We start from the raw sequence: 19,409 nt of genomic DNA, 5'->3' as shown, positions 1-19,409 counted from the left end.
ACAAGGAAGCTCCTCAAGGGGTTAAAAACTGACCAGGGACAAAAATTATCTGCTTCATGTGATTCTGCTAAAATCAATAGTTTTATGTAAAATACGCTTAATGATTTTCTGGCAACCTTCAACATAGTTTTAGAAGAAATGTAAAGTTTTAAGTATCAAACATGTTTTATCTGAATAAGAAAGATTTAGCAAAAATCAATTAGCCTGTTTAAAAACACTTATTTCCAGAGCTTACCTCTATTGGTCCAATTTGTAACTCTATTGATATCTGGTCTTTTCTGATCTTGTCAATTGCAGCCATAGCAATGCGGATGTCATCCAGGTCTTTGATTGGTCGATTTAGTTTTTTTCCAGCTTCATCAATTATTGCAAGGATCTGTTCCAGCTCTTGTTGATATTTTTTGTTACAGCACATTTGATAATCGTTCATCCATTGCATTGTTTCAACAGTCAGGGAGGTCTTGAGGGATGCTTTAAAATAAATAATAAAAAAACAAAAGTGTTTAGCAGCTGTTTACTTAAAGAGGAATTTCAATATTTATAACTTGGACTAACCTGTGAATAAAGCTAAAGCTCCCACATTGATGTAGTCTGGCTCAGAGTTTATTTTTGTCTCCAGGTCCTGGTAATAAACAATCTGGCTCTCAAATTTAGACAGCAGTGGATTAGTCTGGTTGAACCTGTAAAAAAATATATAATTATTAACGAAAATGTATAGTAATTAAAAAGAATTGTGGCTAGCTTTACAAGTAGAACTGAAATATTGCATTCTTTTTTTTTTAATTGCTGCACCTTTGCAAAGAGTCTTCCCGGTCAGTTCTCCAGATGTGATGGTATTGACTAAAATGGTCTAAAGCTGTCGATACTTCCTGTTTGGGAGTTATGACAGAAAATAAATATATAATCAATATACTAACACACATGCGCTAGTGCATGTGAATTGTGTGCATCCTTTATCACACATCTACCTTTTTAGTGGAAGTGATGGAAGAGCTGAGAATAGAGACCAGCTTGAGAACCTCTTTGTTTTCCGACACATTTTTGTAGTAGTTTCTGAATGGAAAAGCTTGGATCACAGAGGCACTGGAGATGCTGCCATCTGTGAAGTACAAGGCTTTCAGGACAGAGTGTATAGAGTATACGTGAGAGTATAGAACAGCTGCAGTACCCTAGGTGGATCTATGTAATACAATAATTAGAAACTCAACATTTTGCGTTTGAAAAAAAAAACTTTTCCTGAGGTTTATTTTAGTTTTGGATGTAAGATGTTCACAATAAAATGTCCTAAAAACAAAAACACTGTACTGGCAAAGAGTGAAGGTTGTCTTTCAAACTGATTCATGGAGTGAAATTCCTTTTAAAGTCTCTGTAACAGTTTGTGGCCTGCTGAGCTATGACTTAAAAGATTTAGACAGAATGATGGAATACGAATGTCATTCATCAATTCATTTTTAAACCCGCTCAATCCCTTTCAGGGTCACAAGGTTGCTAAAGCCTATCCCAGTCACTGTTGGGTGAAGGAAGGGTACACCCTGGACAGGTTACCAGCCCATCGCGGGGGAATTATCCCACAACATGTCTAGCAAATGTCAGATGAATTAAAGTGCTGAGATGAATTGCTGTATACTTTCATACCAGCCAGACTCCTGTGTGTTGTTGCCACATCCTCTGCTGCACTCTCAGAATTGTCTTGCTCTAGGGATATCATGCATCTTTCATCCATTTTTCCCTGTCAAAGAAAAAAAAAAGTGTCAAAAAAGCTGTTTTTTTTCCACAAGGAAATCCATTAGTCATCAATTACTTGTCAATTATCTTCAACAGTCAAACGCACCAAAGAGAGCCTGTCTTTGCTCCATTGGCCTACTCCCTTGCTGACACTGACCACACACTCTACAATCTGGTTCAAAGCCTCCTGGACTTTTTCCAGTGCTGGATTTATCACAATGTCAGGTATGGAGAGAACCACGTCCACTCTGAAGACTGCCTGTTGAGCACGATTTCTGTTTCTGCCAGGGGGCATGTTCTCACCTATAAACAAAAAAAAACTCCTATACATCACATGATGGGATTTTCATGTTTTACACTCTATTACTGCATGAGCAAAGAAAAAATTTACCAGTGCTACTTTTTGCGAACAAAGGTTGTAAAAGTGTGGAATTAGCAAAAACACAGATGGCTATACAAATACTCAATGTTATTTTCATCTTTTTTGTTTCGTTTTAGACAAAGCTAACCTAAAAAATTGGTAGAAGACGAAGAAAAATGTTTGCGTAGCATCTCCAGGGTGTTGCGAGTCATCTTGAGCAAAGCATCCAGGTTCCTGTGGTTAAAGTGGGAGAGCAACTTCTGGGCCTCCTCCTCCATTACATCTTTTAAATCCATCTTCTTTTTTCTCTTCACCAAAGAAGGGGAAGGACCAGTGCTCCCCGATTGGGGCAGTGTGGTTTTCGAGATGAGATGGCCCTCACTTTGATGCTCATCTTCTCCTGTAGAGGTGAAACAATACTACATATTGACAACATTACGTGGATTTATGTTTACCTTAGCTTTTCATTAACTCATCTTTGGTATCCATCTATCAGTTCATCTATTTTCACCATCCCCTTCATCAAAGTGATCAAACTGAGCATCTTAGTAGTTAAAAAAATGACAAAAAAACAACAAAAGAACAAAGGTAATTTTGATTATTTATTAAAACTTAGGTAACTCCGAACTGTTTTTTTAAAAATGTGGATGTAGTTAAATGGCATCTGTGGTCTATATATTTCAATCCCACACTGTACATTGGCTGTATAGTTAAATGAGTGGCAAACATAAACAAACACTAGCAACACAATCTTTTCCCACTTGTATTTCCCCATTGCGTCACTGAAAGATAGCTAGATTCTATCTATGCATTTCTACATACTGAGGTGTCTAGACCAATACAAGCTAATGTGGTCATTTCACAGTGTCCTACTTCAACAACAGCATACCTTCACTCTCTAGGTGGTCGATGGTCTTGCTGTCAGTGCAGCTTTCTTCCTCATTTTTCTCCTCTTTCTCTTTCTGACTGTCCTCAAACTCCATCAGCATGTTGATCAATTCATTAGCAGCTTTCTCCACGAGCATGCTCTTATAATGAAGGTTCTGGGCTTGTTTTTTGCAAAGCTCCTGTACATTCAAAACATCTTTTAGTCAGTGCCTTGGCAATGTCACTTTGAAAAAAAATAATCCATATAGACAAAAATGAAGTAATAATAATAATAATGGATTGGATTTTTCTGTGCTTTTCCAGATGCTCAAAGCACTTACATTGTGTCCATTATTCATTCACTCCTCATTCATACTTGGTGATGGTAAGCTACTGATGTAGTCACAGCTGCCCTGGAGCAGACTGACAGAGGCGTGGCTGCCATTTCACGTCTACGGCCCCTCTGACCATCACCGGGATCATTCATACACATTCACACACCAGTGGAGCCACACTGGAGGCAAGGAGGGTGAAGTGTCTTGCCCAAGGACACAACGACATTTGGCTGGTGGGAGGGGGGATTGAACCGCTGACCCTTTGATCATTGGATGACCCGCTCAACCGCCTGAGCCACTGTCGCCCCGTAAGTAATCATGGAAGTGACCTAAAATGTACAGTTATGGTACTTTTTCAATAAAATACCCAGTCTGAATATTTATTTACCCTGGTGGTGTGAACCAACTCCTCACAAGTGACTGGGTTATCCTCAGGCAGAACACACAGTGTGACCATACTCATCTCCTGCAGAATTGTATCTATCCTATACTCCACCAGGTCATTCACTCTGTTCATCAACAGCTCCAGGTCATCTTGGGACATAGAAAAACAAATAACAGAAAAAGGAAAAGAGAAAAAAGAGGTAAGAAAGCATAAAACAAAGGGTAGAGTTTAGAGACAAGAGACAGGGGAGCTAAGGAGCTAAGGGGACCCATCCCACAAGTACTCAATGAATCCATCAAGTCATGCCTTTGTATTGAACAACAGGCTGACCTGTTAAAATTTTAACTCAACACATAAGGCGTGATTTGGCTTTTCTTTTTTTCTTTGCTTACCCAGTGCTTTTTTGGTGTCCCTTAAATACTTGTCAATGTTCAGTGATGTCCAGGTGAGATAGGTCAAGCCTGGCTGAATAGCCTCATCTACCTGTAAAAAAAGCTAGATCAGTTATTAAGGAGCATCTTTTAACAAGGCTGGTGTCAATATTGTACACGATTAATTATTAAACTTTTAGAAGAAAAAAATAATATGTGTCGCTTTTACTTGAACCCTCCCAAACAATAGTATTTTCATTAACATCTGTCCTCTTTAGAGTCAGGAAAAAATCAACTCAAAATGTCATTGCTTCACCTTCTTCAGTTTCTTATTGTTTAAATAAGAATATCTTTATACTGTACATTTTTCTGCTGCTTTTGCCATTAATCAGCCTTCAGAAATGTATTAATTTACTAATAAAACTATTGAATCTACATAACAAGCACTCATTAAACCTGAATATCTGTCATTTCCATCTTAAGAACTGCTAAACTCTGTGTCTAAATGTAACTCACACTGTAGTCATTGCTTGGGTTTGGGTTACTCATATGCTTTTCTTTCTCATATTCATGAGCATCTGTCAGGCTAACTAAGGTAATGTCAACATTTGAGGAATATCCTACACCTTTGTAACAAAAATATACTCTAAATCCAAACTAAAGTTGTATTAGCTGCTGCTGTATTTCTGTTTATTTTGTCTTAAAAAAGCTAAATGTGCTCATCTCTTAAAATCATATCTTTACTGGATGAAAAGTCACTTTATTTACCAAAGTAAATGAAAACTTTGTTATCTGCTAAATTTACTAGTTGATTAATTGGGTTCTGTTAACAGCACAGCTATCCACCTACCTGAAGATTTATCTTACCTTAGCAACATGAGGCATGGCCAGCTGGTGGAAGATGGGCTGAATCTTGGCCCGCACTCTTTCGTTCTCCCTGAGCATAAACTGGGAAACAGATTGCACAGAAACTCTGGTTAAAATCTGGTTTGTCATGGGGTGGATATGTCAGTTGACCGAGTGATATTTAAACCAAGTCTAAAGTAGTGCTCGGTTGCATCTGCAATGACAAACAACACTTTGATGTGTATGTCCAAAGTCGTGTGGAACTGTGTCCTCTGATCATGCCTTGCATCACCTCTGTGTCCAAAAGCAACCTTGGAACCGTTAGATTTGAAAGATTCTCTAGATGAAATAGCTTGATCAAGTTAATCGCTAGACTGCAACATATAGTTAAACGTTTGAAAGCAATGGCAAATGACAAGTATTCTGGGTGGCACAAATGTGATGAACATAGGACAAGGGAGCAACTCCGCAAGCCAAACAACAATCCAGGGTGTCTAAAGAGAAGTTTACAGGCATGACAACAGCTGCATCAAAAAGGGTCAGTATGCACAAACAAAGCACAAACAAAGCTCACTTAGCAAATTGAGTCCCCTCATGGACAGCAACAAACATGGAGGTTTACTAAAAATGGCTCAGCTATAAACTGAAGAAACTCATACCATTCTCATACCCCGTAAACACCATGCAATTCAGCTTATAATTAGACACTTTCATACACAAGTGTGCCACCAGGGAAGACACCTTACTGAAGGTGCAAACAGAGCTGCAGGTCTCTAGACAGTAGGCAGAAAGAGAGCAGTTAGAAGCGTCATTTTTAACATTTTTAACAGAACAAAAAAGTGAACACTTATCTTCAAGATCTTGGCTCTGAATGGCTATTTAATCCACCACATGCATCCCACATGGCAGGTGCTTGTGAGCATGTGATCGGTGTGAGTTGACGTGTTTCTAGATACCGTTCCAGCACGGAAAGCTCACTTATGAGATGTAAGTGACGTTCACGGCAGAAGTGATGGCGATTGTTAATGCAAGACCACTAACTACAGTTTCCACTAACCCAGAATATCCTGACATTTTCACCCATTTTCATGCCATGCTTCTCACACAAAAAGTTGGAACAGCTGAAGTCCCACCGGGTCAGTTTGATAAACAAGACCTCTACAGGGAATAGTGGAGATGGGTTCAGCTCAGCAATTACAGCAAATATCTTCTGGGGACGATGGCAGAAAGAGTTCTTAAGTGGACTTCAAGACTGGCTGAAATGGAAAAAATCAAGACCCAATCTACAAGTCGGAGATGTCGTCCTGTTCAAAAATGGACAAGAAAAATGAAATGGTTGGCCACTTGGAGTAGTGATTCAAACTTTTCCCAGCAAAGACAACGATTCAGAAAACTAAGTGAAGGTGTTTCGCAACGGTGAAAAGAATCATTACGTAGGACCCATCAGCAAAGTTGCCTTGCTTGTCGCAAATAACGTTACTCAATAGTCGTTATTTCTATTATGGTTGGGTGTTTGATTTATGAAGTGTGACATTTTAGGAAAAATGTCAGGCAGGAAGTGATTTGTCTCCCCCAAGGTTGCAACTTTTCTTCTTAGTTTAATTAGCTAATTTGAAATGGGTTTTATTTTTATTTTTTCTTATATTTGGGGTGACAAGATTTACAAATCTTTCTAAAAATATAAGTTTTGTGTCTTAAGCTTCCATCTAGTTGTATGAGAGAAAGTGGGAAGCTTGGCAACCCTGTGAGATGCAATGATCTCTTTTAAAATTAAAAAGTGGCTGAAGAAAGGAGAGTTTGTGATTATTTGAAGCCCTTTTTATGTTTAGCTCGCTGCATATGCTGAATCAGCACATTTGGCTGAGGGCAGAAGACAGTTGATTCATTAAAGACTGGAATTTTAACAGGGTGTCCCAAGTGTTCAAGCTAAATAAATGTTTAGAAATCAGAGTTTTTGTACATTAAAATCAACATAAATGCATTTCCTGTCTGACAGTACGGTATGAACCCAATCAAAACACTGAAAATTGTGTACCTGCATTTGGCTGTTGTTCTTCTTGAGGGTATACTCTTTCTGCTGTAAAACAGCAGCAAATGGAGGGATCTTTAAATTCATCCGTGCCATGCAGTTTGTCTCCATTATCTGGATCAGGAGCTCTGGATCAAAGTTTACAAACAGCTCTCCTGTCTCCCCTAATCTGACCAACAGAGTAGCTTCCAACCCCAGTCTTGCATCCGTCACCTACAAGAGTATTTCAGAGCATTGTTTAGGAAAGCAGAGTTTAGGCAAAATGGAAAAAAAAAAAAAAAAAGCGAATCAAAGCTAAGAGTCGTAATAAACATGGATGAACTCACTCACATTGTGTATTAGATATGCATCTTACAAAATCCATCTTCTTTACCTTTGTCATCCAGTTGTGATGATGGAGTTTCTCATACTCCAACAGAATCTCTGTCATCCTATTGAAGTTCTTGATTATGTTCTTTGCTTCTTGAGTGGAAAGAACACCTGGTTGCTGTGAAGGGAGAACAGAACTATGTAGCTGGTAATTATTCGTATCAAATATTGTTATTGTGGATTAAAAAAGGTTACATTATTGAGAGTAAAACTATTAATTATCAGAAGTTATAATTAACCTGTTGGAAGAAATTCATTGGATCAGTGATTCGCCTGGACAGGATCCGAGCCCACATGATGCGACCTGCCATCGGAGGTAAGTCTCTCTCGAAGGGGGGGTCTAACTTCTCCTTTTCAAAAATGTCAGAAACCCATTCAATATCTTGACCGTACTTCAGCAGGATATCTTGATATTTAGTGTCAGTGCCAAGATCCGGGATGCCAAGTCTGTTTTTAGTGAATTCCAGAATACAGAAAGATAGTTTTTTTTAGGAAAACAAAAAGAAATCTATGGGACCCACATAAGATGAAAGGATCCTTCCCTCTTTTCTGACTAATGCAAACTTTTTAATTCTTGGTTACCTTTCAAACTGGTGAAGCACATCCAAAGCTCTCTGTGTGTCTTGAATGTTTTCAATAGTATCATTCATGAATTTCTCCAGCTGCCTCTACAAGTACAAGAACATGAATAATGTTTAGTTTTCTGAACTAAAAGCCTAAACTTTAAAGAACAAACAAATAAAAAAAAAATCCATTATAAGAGTACAAAATGACCCTAGATCCACTTTACACTGGATTTTTTAGCGTTGATTCATTTATTTGAATGTTTGCAGCAAAAGCAGGAATAAGTAGAACAACATGCAGAAAAACACGTCATTTTTACAAAGTGGCACTAACCCACTGGTCAAGCCTTTGCAAAACCCATAAAATGTGAAAGCTAAAGTAAAATATAAAAGCTATTACTGGTATGTTTATCTGAAAATGAACTTACATGGAGCTCAGAAGTCCTTTTGCAAAACTGCTCAAAGTCAGTTTCAAAGTTAGTTGCACTGTGGTCAAGAAAACTGTAGGATTTGTTCTTCATGCTCATCAAGATGGGCTGTGAAAAAAAGGAAATGTACACAAGTTACTATAAACTTGCTTGGGTCAAAAATGAAAAGCAAAGATCTTAAGTTTATTGGAAGGACTCTAAACATGCAAAAAGCTAATCTTTACACAAGAATTAATCTGATCATCAACTAATTGTAGTTGTGCATTAGGGCCATACATATATTGGGTTTCATTGGTTTCTTTTGTCTGTATGGTCCAACCCTGAAGCAACGTTTACATTGCCTTCAGCAGCGTGCGTTCAAGTGGCCACACACAATGAAAAGTCAATCTAAACGAGCGTAATTGAGCGATTCGGGCTTCCGCACTTAAACCTCCCATGCTCACACATTACTACCCACACTTTAAGACCGTTTTTGTCCTCTACAAAATGCGCATACATTGAAAGTTAAACCAGGTCGAACTTTAACGAATCAGAGAATTGTGTTTGGTTGTAATGAATGGCATCCCTTTTAATTGACAGACGTGCCCTCCGGTTAAAAATTGATCATGAAGGAGAAATTATTATTATTATGATTTGTGCCTGTCCGCAATTACATGACACCATGTCAATCATAGATTGACATTGATAAAGCTGTGAAAGAAAAAGCCTGGAGCAAGATTCACCAAATTTGCACCGCTTTGACATGCGCACCAAGCTTCTTCCATCTGTAGGTGGCAGACATATGCTAGTAAACAGTAGAAAAAGTCAAAGTAAATTAATTAGGAAAAAGCGCCTCCCTGCTTGTCCAGTGTGAACACCATGGGCTATATTCGCATTCAAGGACATGCGTTAGCATGTTCTTGCCTTGTGTTTCCCTTTACTGGTCACAGCTATTGATCATCCTTAATGAGCTTGGTTCAGGTGGAGATTTACTTCTTTTTTCCATTTAAAAGAAGTTTCCCCCTCCACAGCCATTTTAATTCCTCCTCACAATTGGGGCTTCCATCAAAAACTGTTGGAGTGGTCTGTACCAAATTGGCCTATACCAATTTTGAACCGTTTTCTTTTTGGGTTTCACATTTTTGGCCAGGCTTGAAGTTGTCTTGCTGTTTTTGTGTGGTATAGGTCCGTTATCAATTTTGAGCACAATTTCAATTTCCCATATTAACCTTCCATCAAGGTGTAAGGAGGATAATTGCCTACAGTTATGAACTAAGTGAAAGTGTCCTGTTATGTAAATGTCTGATAACATTAATCATGCATGGAAAAAAAATCCATGCTATGAAGCTAGACAAAGCACACTCATTTGTCTTTTTAGGTTTTTGAAATCAAAATATCAATATTGTCCCTGTCAGCAGTTTTGGATCTTCAGTACATGATTAGATATTACAGTATTAAGAAGTATGTGTCTTCGGTTAGAAATGAAATGTAATTGACAAAAGGAAAAAATAAAACAGGAGCATCAGATAGGCTATTTTTAAAGAAAACGAGTTAAAGAAAGTTAGTGCAGCTGTTAGAAAAATTTGATTAATAGACATGGTGATATAGTTCATGGTCCCAACTTTTGTCACAAGATGCAACTAACAACAGAAAGAAAACAGAACATGCATTGATACAAGTGGAAGACTGTCTATCCAGATTACCTCCCATATTTCCTGCATCTCTGTAGTCTGTACATCCACAGTAGCAGAAACAGAGAAAACAGCTTATATCAATATTTACTCAGGACAACAGAACCCAGGTTGTATAGTGACAGCTGGAACACTATACATTTTACCCATAAAAATATTTATGGCAATGATTTCAGGTTTTTACTTTTTGTATATCAGACTGCAACTATGAGTCACTATTATTATCCACATTTTCAAAATAAATTAAAACCTTAGATATACTTTTTTTCAGTCATTTCCAAGAAACGTTACTCTTTTTAATTGGATAAAAGGGTAAGTTGGATGATAACTATAAATCAATTTCATTGTCATTGGGTAGCAGCAGATGTAAATGTTTTTAAAAATTGCTTTTTAAAAGCAACAGGATCAAAAGATCTACTTACTTTAAATCTGGTGGCAATGGTTTCAAGCCCTTCAATCTTAGAGTCCTGCAGCACAGAGTAAGTGGAAATGATGTTGAACATCTTCAGAATCTTCTCCATCCGGCTCTGGAAGGCATCAAACTTCCAAAATATGTACGCCTCGCTGAAGTCAAACTGCCTCTCTAAAGGAGCTTGCTCTAACTCCCTCTTGGTTTCTTGGAAACAGCGCCTGTACTCCTAAATAACACATTTTAGGGGAATAAAATGGTAATTTTCTCAGAAACTGTGACAAAATATCCTTTACAATACTTTTAATGCACAAATCATAGTTTAAGACACTGCAACACAAGTGATTATACAGAATTTATAAAATTATTTTACCTTATTTTGAAAGAGCAACATTTTGCAAATAAAGAAAACATCAATTAATGACAAACGCAATGCATAATAGAAACTATAAAAAACATACCATAAAAAACACTGACATGATCAATAAACTGGTTTCAATACCTGATTTAAGTGAATAGCAGCCTTAATTTTTCTAATTATCTCTTGCCTAGGCTGGTCCCATATTGAATCACAACCATTGTTGGTAATGTAGGCCTTGCAACTAGATACCATTTGATTTGTCACCTGAAGACACATGAAGATGGTTTGAGTAAAACAAATCATGCAGTTTGAGAATAATTGTGCAAACAAGAGTAAAGAATGATGCTGCATCCAATAAAAAGGGGAAAATCTACTGATAATAATAATAATGGATTTATCTGTGCTTTTCAAGTCACTCAAAGCACTTACAGTGTGTCCATTATTCAGTCACTCCTCATTCATACTTGGTGATGGTAAGCTACTGTTGTAGCCTCAGCTGGCTGCCAGGTCATGCCTATGGCCCCTCTGACCATCACCTGGGCATTCATATGCATTCATACACCAGTGGAGCCACACTGAAGGGCAAGGAGGGTGAAGTGTCTTGCCCAAGGACACAACGACATTTGGCTGGGGGGAGTGGGGATCGAACCTCTGACCCTTTGATCTTTGGATGGCCCGCTCAACCGCCTGAGCCACTGCCGCCCTCATACTGAGTATGTAAAGGTTTTATTTGGTCACATCTGTTCCCTAATACAAAAAAGTTCTCATTTGCCCATCGCAAAGTTAACATGATTCATACAAACTAAAAATATAGTTTTAATATGGGGAACAAAATGTTTTGATGAGTTATGTCAACTGTTCACTTGGGGTCTACAGTACCAGCAAAAAAAGTGTTGTTATCTTTTCTGAGTCGTTGTAATAGCGAGAAACGTTGTGAATCGTTCTGATGGCATTGATCAAACTTGGGACTGCTTTCACTATTGCCACCTGGGGGTGAAAAACATCAAATTGTGTTAGTTTTTTTCTTTTTTTGAACAGTAGAACAGTTTGTACAGGATTCTAACATGCACCTAGTACAAAAGCTTTTCCTTACAGGGTCACATTTGTAGAGAGGTTCATAAAAGGTCTCCAGGCTGTACACGTATTTGACGTTGTTTTTGGCTTCATTTGATGCAACTGTGATCCTCCTGTCTATTTCAATCCATGACTAAGGAAAACACAATATCATGCTTAGCAATACATTATTCATATTGGCAGAAAACTTTATCAGCCCCTACTGGTGAATGCCAGCCATGTCTGACCTCAATGAGCTTTGATTTGGCCAATCCAAGTACCCTCAGTATCGTCCTCACATGAGGGCTTTTTAGCTGCTCCAAGAGATAGCTGAAGCGGGACATCCTCTTCTTCCAGTAGTTTAGCTCAGCACGAGGACCGAGGTCATCAGTCACCTTTCTAAGCTGGTTACTCTCAGACAGAATCTGAAGGGCAGGATTTTTGACAAGATAAGTGAACCCTTCATTTGGCCCTCAGAAGAGCAAAAGAACCCAGTGGGAATGTTTTCAAAGAAAATATTACATCACATATTTACACATTCATACAAAGAAAAGTTATCAAGTCATTGCACTATGGGTCCGATATATCACACAGGTTGGAGAAAAATTTGAGTAAATGGTTGTAACAATAACAACTATTGCAATTTGTCAATGCAAAAGCAATTGACCAACAGTTTGCTGCCAGCTGCTCTAAAACTCATAAATCTGTATGAGGTTAAAGGAGGAAAAGGGGATTTTTAAAACCCCTCTTACCAGTTCGATCTGTTGGATCCAGCCTTTCATGCAGGCCTCTAACTTCTTCACCTCTGTGTTGTTGTTGGCTGCAGCCGTGTAGTCTGCTGGAGTTTTTAAAGCCTGCGTGTCAAACGTGTCGCACTTTTGCAAAGAGACCTGGAGAAATACCATGACAGTGCATTCAACAACATTCCTTTCTGAAAAAAAGAAGAATTTATCTATGACAAAATTTGAAATTTTACCATTGAGAATCTGATCAATTATCTCGAAAGCTATCATTATTTTAATGAAAGTTTTATTGTGACATGAAAACTGATCAAGTATGTTCCCCTTAGATGAGGCTATCGATAATCTAGCCACAGGGGTTGCAAGCCAATTACTTCTGTGCCGGTCCCAAGCCCGGATAAATAGAGAGGGTTGCGTCAGGAAGGGCATCCGGCGTAAACATTGCCAAAATAACCATGCGAATCATTCACAACACTTTAGACATACCGGATCGGTCGAGGACCGGGTTAACAACGACCGCCACCGATGCTGTTAACCTACAGGGTGTCGGTGGAAATTTGACTACTGTTGGTCGAAGAAAGAGGGGAGGCAGAAGGGTCCGTGGCCAGAGAGAGAAGGGAAAAGGCAAGAACATAGGTTTGAGAATAGGGACTCTTAACGTTGGCACAATGACAGGGAAAGGCAGAGAGCTGGCAGACATGATGGAGAGAAGGAAGGTAGATGTACTGTGTGTGCAGGAGACAAGGTGGAAGGGCAGCAAGGCACGTAGTATTGGAGGAGGATACAAACTGTTCTATCATGGTGTTGATAGGAAGAGAAACGGGGTAGGAGTGATTCTGAAGGGGGAGTTTGTAAACAGTGTTCTAGAGGTGAAAAGAGTCTCAGACAGGATGATGAGCCTAAAGTTAGAAATTGAAGGGGTGATGGTGAATGTAGTCAGTGGGTATGCGCCACAGGTTGGCTGTGAGTTAGAAGTGAAGGAGAGATTCTGGAGTGAGTTGGATGAGGTCATAGAGAGTTTTCCCAGAGGAGAGAGAGTTGTTATTGGAGCAGACCTTAATGGGCATGTTGGTGAGGGCAACAGAGGTGATGAGGAGGTGATGGGCAGGTTTGGTGTGAAGGAAAGGAATCTGGAGGGGCAGATGGTGGTGGACTTTGTGAAGAGGATGGAAATGGCTGTAGTCAACACTTACTTCCAGAAGAGAGAGGAACATAGAGGGACATACAGAAGTGGAGGTAGGAGTACTCAGGTGGACTACATCCTATGTAGACGAGGTCATTTGAGAGAGGTTAATGACTGCAAAGTGGTGGTGGGAGAGAGTGTAGCCAGACAGCACCGCATGGTGGTGTGTAAGATGACTCTGGAGGTCAGGAAGAAGAAGAGAGGGAAAACAGAAAAGAAGACCAAGTGGTGGAAGCTACAGAATGAAGAAACCTGTGAGGAATTTAGGCAGAAGTTGAGACAGGTCCTGGGTGGTCAGGATGAGCGTACAGATGACTGGGAAACTACAGCAGAGATTATCAGGGAAACAGGTAGGAAGGTGCTAGGTGTGTCATCTGGAAAGAGGAAAGACGGTAAAGACACTTGGTGGTGGAATGAGGAAGTACAGGAATGCGTCCAGAGGAAGAGGTTGGCTAAAAGGAAGTGGGATGTAGAAAGGACTGAGGAAGGTAGACAGGAGTACAAGGAAGCGCAGCGTAGAGTGAAGAGAGAGGTGGCAAAGGCCAAACAGAAAGCTTACGATGAGCTATATGACAGGTTAGACACAAAGGAAGGAGAGAAGGACTTGTACAGACTAGCCAGACAGAGAGACAGAGATGGGAAGGACGTGCAACAGATAAGGGTGGTTATGGACAGAGATGGAAAGGTGCTAACAACCCAGGAGAGTATACAGAAAAGGTGGAAGGAGTATTTTGAGGAGATGATGAACGAGGAAAATTACAGGGAAAGAAGGGAGGAAGATGTGTTTGTTGTGGAGCAGGAAGTAGCAGAGATTGGAAAGGATGAGGTTAGGAAGGCTCTGAAAAGGATGAAGAGCGGAAAGGCCGTTGGTCCTGATGACGTACCTGTGGAGGTATGGAAGTGTTTAGGAGAGACAGCAGTGGAATTTCTAACAAGGTTGTTCAATAGGATTTTAGAGAGTGAGAAGATGCCTGAGGAATGGAGGAGAAGCGTTCTGGTCCCGATCTTTAAGAACAAGGGTGACACGCAGAACTGCAGCAACTATAGAGGAATAAAGTTGATGAGCCACACAATGAAGATGTGGGAAAGAGTAGTGGAAGCCAGGCTTAGGAAGAAGGTGGAGATTTGTGAGCAGCAGTATGGTTTCATGCCCCGTAAGAGCACCACTGATGCCATATTTGCTTTGAGAATGCTGTTGGAAAAGTACAGAGATGGTCAGAAGGAGCTGCATTGTGTGTTCGTAGATTTAGAGAAGGCGTATGACAGGGTGCCGAGGGAGGAGCTGTGGTACTGTATGACGTCGGCTGGAGTGGCAGAGAAGTATGTCAGAGTAGTTCAGGACATGTATGAGAGAAGTATGACGGTGGTGAGATGTGCTGTAGGTCAGACAGAGGAGTTCAAGGTGGAGGTGGGACTACACCAAGGATCAGCTTTAAGTCCCTTTTTGTTTGCTATGCTGATGGACAGGCTGACAGACGAGGTAAGACAGGAATCTCCCTGGACAATGATGTTTGCGGATGACATTGTAATTTGCAGTGAGAGTAGAGATCAGGTGGAGGACCAGCTAGAGAGGTGGAGGTTTGCTCTAGAAAGAAGAGGCATGAAGGTCAGTCGTAGTAAGACAGAATACATGTGTCTGAACGAGAGGGATCAAGGTAGAAGCGTTAGGTTACAGGGGGCTGAGGTGAAGAAGGTGCAGGAGTTTAAGTACTTGGGGTCAACAGTTCAGTGTGATGGGGAGTGTGGAAAAGAGGTGAAGAGGCGAGTGCAGGCAGGTTGGAGCGGGTGGAGGAAAGTGTCAGGAGTGTTGTGTGACAGAAGAGTGTCAGCAAGACTCAAAGGAAAGGTGTACAAGACAGTGGTGAGACCAGCTCTTCTCTATGGGTTAGAGACGGTAGCAGTGAGACAGAGACAAGAGGCTGATATGGAGGTAGCGGAGATGAAGATGTTGAGGTTCTCCTTAGGAGTGACCAGGTTGGACAGGATAAGGAACGAGTACATCAGAGGGACGGCTCATGTTGCCTGTGTTAGCGACAAAGTCAGAGAAGCAAGACTGAGATGGTTTGGACATGTTCAGAGGAGGGATAGTGGATACATTGGTAGAAGGATGTTGGAGATGGAGCTGCCTGGTAGGAGGGCAAGAGGACGGCCAAAGAGGAGATATATGGATGTCTTAACAGAGGACATGAAGTTGGCTAATGTTAGGGTAGAAGATGTTCATGGTAGAGTGAGGTGGAAAAGGATGATTCGCTGTGGCGACCCCTGATGGGAAAAGCCGAAAGAGAAAGAAGAGATGAGGCTATCGATGTTGCTTTTGGGGTTTCTGGTGATGTAACGCCCTTGGGCATTTTGTGTAGAACACACATTGGAAAAAAGTTTTATGATTTTTTTAAACTTTGCAGAGCTTGATGATAGACTAAATCATGTGTTTTTTTAAAAGGATAGAACAAAAAAATAGGGTACCTAAGACCTTGATCCAGACAATTTCTTACCTTTTCTTTTATGCACTCCTCTGCTCCGACAAGAACAGAGGCAAAGCTTTCAAATAAAGATATATATTCCTCCTTTATAGCCTGGGCCTCTGGACTGTCTAGTTCTCCCCAACCATGGTTAGTCTTTTTCAGCGAAGGGATGAAGACCTCAGACAACAACTGCTCCATGCTCTTAAACAGACCTACTTCTGTTGTGTCCAGCATATTGAAACTGATATCCTGTAAAAAGAAGTGGTGCATAATTTAAATTCATGTCTCTGTACGTGACAGTCGCTTCATGGAGGCAAGTTTTACAAATTTAACACTATCACACTATTGAGAACAAATGATAGTTCCAGATAGAGAAACTTCCTTTCTTTGTCTAACCAGAGTTTGTGACCTGAAATGGCGCTGAATGGGAAGAATTGACAACACATGTGAGAGCTAGAGAAAGCACACCAGCTTTTGAAATTATGTGTCTTCAGCTGTACACAAAGACCTTCAGGATGTTCAAGTTAGTAAGTGTAAAAGGAATGTGTACTGGATAGATATTGATTGCAAATATACTAGCATCATTAGGTGACTCACCCTGTGTATGTTTTCAGAAGTCACCGGCTTTGCAGTATTGGTTCTTATAAAGAAGACACACATTCCTGTCAATTCCACAGTCTTTCCGTCTGTTAAAAACACTTTTTTCTTTTTTTGACCAGGCTGCTGGGAAACCAGATGAGTGACTGGGAAGCTGTCAGCTGCTGAAGAAGGTGAAATACAAAAATCAGTGATAATACATAATTACAATCAGCACTGGAGATTCAGGAATCAGAACTGACATCTTGATGATTAAACTTTTGGACAAGAGTCATTCTTGGAATTACTAACAATACTAGAAGTACCAATATTTCTAGTACTACTACTAATAAAATATGTAATCTTTGGATTCCCGCACCCATTCAAACCAGAGGCAATTTTCAAAAATATGAATAAAATACAAAAGATCAATCACATTCTCAAGTATGTTTGTAACACCAATAGATTTTGAATTTACTAAAAAACACTATACAAACTTTATAAAAGGTGACCACAGAAAAATGAGGCACACTTAGGGAGTTGAAACTACACAGCATGTAGCAGTTTAGTTTCCACAAATGAATTTGCATATATGTTTTGCCGAATTAAAAATGAAAATAACACATCTCCAATATTTATGAAACATTGAGTGTTTCTTAAATTACCTCCTCCAGTTGGTCCATTGTCTTGGTGATAAAACATGAGGTGTGAAAGGCCATCCGCCACGAAGAACTGCTCCATGTGCTCAATCTGCAGGGAGAAAAACTTTAGTGTAGCGTTTTTAAATGCTGATGCAAACAAACAAAATGACAAAATTACCCCAAAATAAAGAGTTCTCCATAGTACTTTAGAATGAAGGCATAAGGTTAAGCAATCCTGTAAAAAGTCTTTTAGTTGAAGGATTTACAGTAAAATAAGAATCTTAATTTTATATATTTATGATTCAATACCCTGTTATTTCACTTGAAAATTATCTTAACACAATAATTAAATATCATAAAGCTGTAGTAAACATAAAAGAATTATAACAGAATAAATATATTCTTTCATATATTATGATGATAAAATCTAATTTATAATCACTTGAGAAAAAAAACACATCTTGCTATTAAACACATCTTCCTGTGGTATGATGCACGGTAACATGTTCTTTTTTATTTCATAGTTTTAAATAGTATTGCTTTAAATATTTTTTTCTTCATCTTATTAAATAGTTGCTTTTCAAACAGCTTTTCACAAAAATAGGAGTAATTTGAAACTTGATGCCAAGTATTTGTTTATCGACCCACTTTTTCAGCTGTACTGGTTCACCAAATAGAGCTGGAAAAAAAATGTTTTTTTGTTATTTTGAGTAGAAAAAAATTAACTTAAAGATTGTTCATGCTGTGGTTGTTTATTTATCTTTTTGATTTAAATAAATCCCCAAAATGGGTTCTTTTTTTACAAAAAATATTACTTTTGAATTTTTAACCCCCCCAAGGCTTAAAGTTTCTTTCAAAACCTGAACTCCCTCCAGGATGGCATCTTCCACATCGTCCTTCTCCAGTCCCAGACATAGGGCCAAGGTGTTGAGGATGTAGTCATGCCTTCCATCCAGCTGAGCACGCTTCGCCTCACGCTCCTCCTTCAGTGGTTTGCAAACATAAAATAAACAATAGAAGCACATACTAATTTTGCAACAGTAACACCTTAACTAAGACAATCAAGTGACACGGATCTATAAACGTTTGACAAATTCTATTCTAAATGCTTTAAAAATATGTAAAATATATATATATATTTTTTCACTACATCATGTGACAGAAGCAATTGGACAACATTATTTGTATAATATATGGTGTGGACTTGATATGGCGTTTCCTACTTGCAATGGCAGCCACTTCCTGTTTTATCACTTGTAAATTTTTCTTTTTGCAAAAAAACTGCTGATATATAATGTTGCTATAATTAACTTTGGGTGACAGCTTTTAACAAAGGTGACATCATGAGGAAAATTACTAGGTGTAGTATTTGGCAGATTAATTTAAATAAGTTATCACAGTTGTTTATAAAGCAGATGGTGTTTGGTTATAAAACTGAGCAAAATACATAAAAAACAGAAAATTAATTAAAGTTGACTAAAGGGCCTTTGAAGATCAAATGCAAATCCTTGCATGGCTAAAACACATACAGCAGAACCTGGATTAGGTTGTGAGAAGGCTAATACCACAAACAGAAGGAATAAGAAATGAAAGTCAAATTAGAAAGTAAAAGATAAAGTTCAAACAAAATGTAAAAGACACGAAAAAAGGGATCTGAATTAAAGTAGAGACGATCACTGCATGGAGGTTCTACTGAAGAACAATCACACAGCACAGATGAAAACAAAACACTATTCAGACATCCCTATCTTAAGGGATGGTTTGATAATGAGGGTGTGAATGCCATCTCCTGCTAAACACAACAAAAAGTTCTGTCATAGAAAATAATCACTCAAAACAAGCTGTTTACCTTGTTGTGGTGGTCTGATTTAAAATGCTGCATGGTCAGCTTCTTTATGACTCATTCCATCATCCTCATTTGTTTTTCTTTATGAACTTTATGAACTAAAAACCTTTTCAGCAAAAAGGGTGTGATACAGAACAGGAGGCTCTGCAATACTGCAAGTGCAATCCCTCGTTTGCCCTACCACAAAGG

At 39.1% G+C, this 19,409-nt stretch overlaps 1 protein-coding gene across 3 annotated transcripts in view; it reads right to left on the bottom strand.

Annotated features, from left to right (window-relative positions):
* Positions 1–19,409, bottom strand: part of dnah5 (dynein axonemal heavy chain 5) — a 60,952-nt gene that overhangs the window by 39,142 nt on the left and 2,401 nt on the right. Inside the window, exons 2-28 of one of the 3 annotated variants that reach the window (XM_023955674.1) lie at positions 18,235–18,357; positions 17,399–17,483; positions 16,755–16,918; positions 16,188–16,406; positions 12,525–12,662; positions 12,021–12,197; positions 11,813–11,926; positions 11,599–11,706; positions 10,861–10,983; positions 10,372–10,587; positions 9,962–9,988; positions 8,280–8,387; positions 7,871–7,956; positions 7,528–7,735; positions 7,293–7,406; positions 6,926–7,132; positions 4,912–4,992; positions 4,066–4,156; positions 3,677–3,822; positions 2,976–3,153; positions 2,235–2,486; positions 1,832–2,028; positions 1,636–1,729; positions 969–1,099; positions 793–869; positions 556–680; positions 236–471 (exon numbers count right to left, since the gene is read on the bottom strand). In XM_023955674.1, coding sequence (XP_023811442.1) covers positions 236–471; positions 556–680; positions 793–869; positions 969–1,099; positions 1,636–1,729; positions 1,832–2,028; positions 2,235–2,486; positions 2,976–3,153; positions 3,677–3,822; positions 4,066–4,156; positions 4,912–4,992; positions 6,926–7,132; positions 7,293–7,406; positions 7,528–7,735; positions 7,871–7,956; positions 8,280–8,387; positions 9,962–9,988; positions 10,372–10,587; positions 10,861–10,983; positions 11,599–11,706; positions 11,813–11,926; positions 12,021–12,197; positions 12,525–12,662; positions 16,188–16,406; positions 16,755–16,918; positions 17,399–17,483; positions 18,235–18,357 — 3,825 coding nt within the window. The remainder of the gene's footprint in view (positions 1–235; positions 472–555; positions 681–792; positions 870–968; positions 1,100–1,635; positions 1,730–1,831; positions 2,029–2,234; positions 2,487–2,975; positions 3,154–3,676; positions 3,823–4,065; positions 4,157–4,911; positions 4,993–6,925; positions 7,133–7,292; positions 7,407–7,527; positions 7,736–7,870; positions 7,957–8,279; positions 8,388–9,961; positions 9,989–10,371; positions 10,588–10,860; positions 10,984–11,598; positions 11,707–11,812; positions 11,927–12,020; positions 12,198–12,524; positions 12,663–16,187; positions 16,407–16,754; positions 16,919–17,398; positions 17,484–18,234; positions 18,358–19,409) is intronic. The other 2 variants (XM_023955675.1, XM_020703879.2) reach the window with 2 other exon arrangements.

Source organism: Oryzias latipes, chromosome 6 (assembly GCF_002234675.1).
Source record: "Oryzias latipes chromosome 6, ASM223467v1".
Lineage (NCBI taxonomy): Eukaryota > Metazoa > Chordata > Actinopteri > Beloniformes > Adrianichthyidae > Oryzias > Oryzias latipes.
The sequence above is the reverse complement of the archived record's forward strand: the minus strand, read 5'-3'. Positions and strand labels throughout refer to the sequence as shown.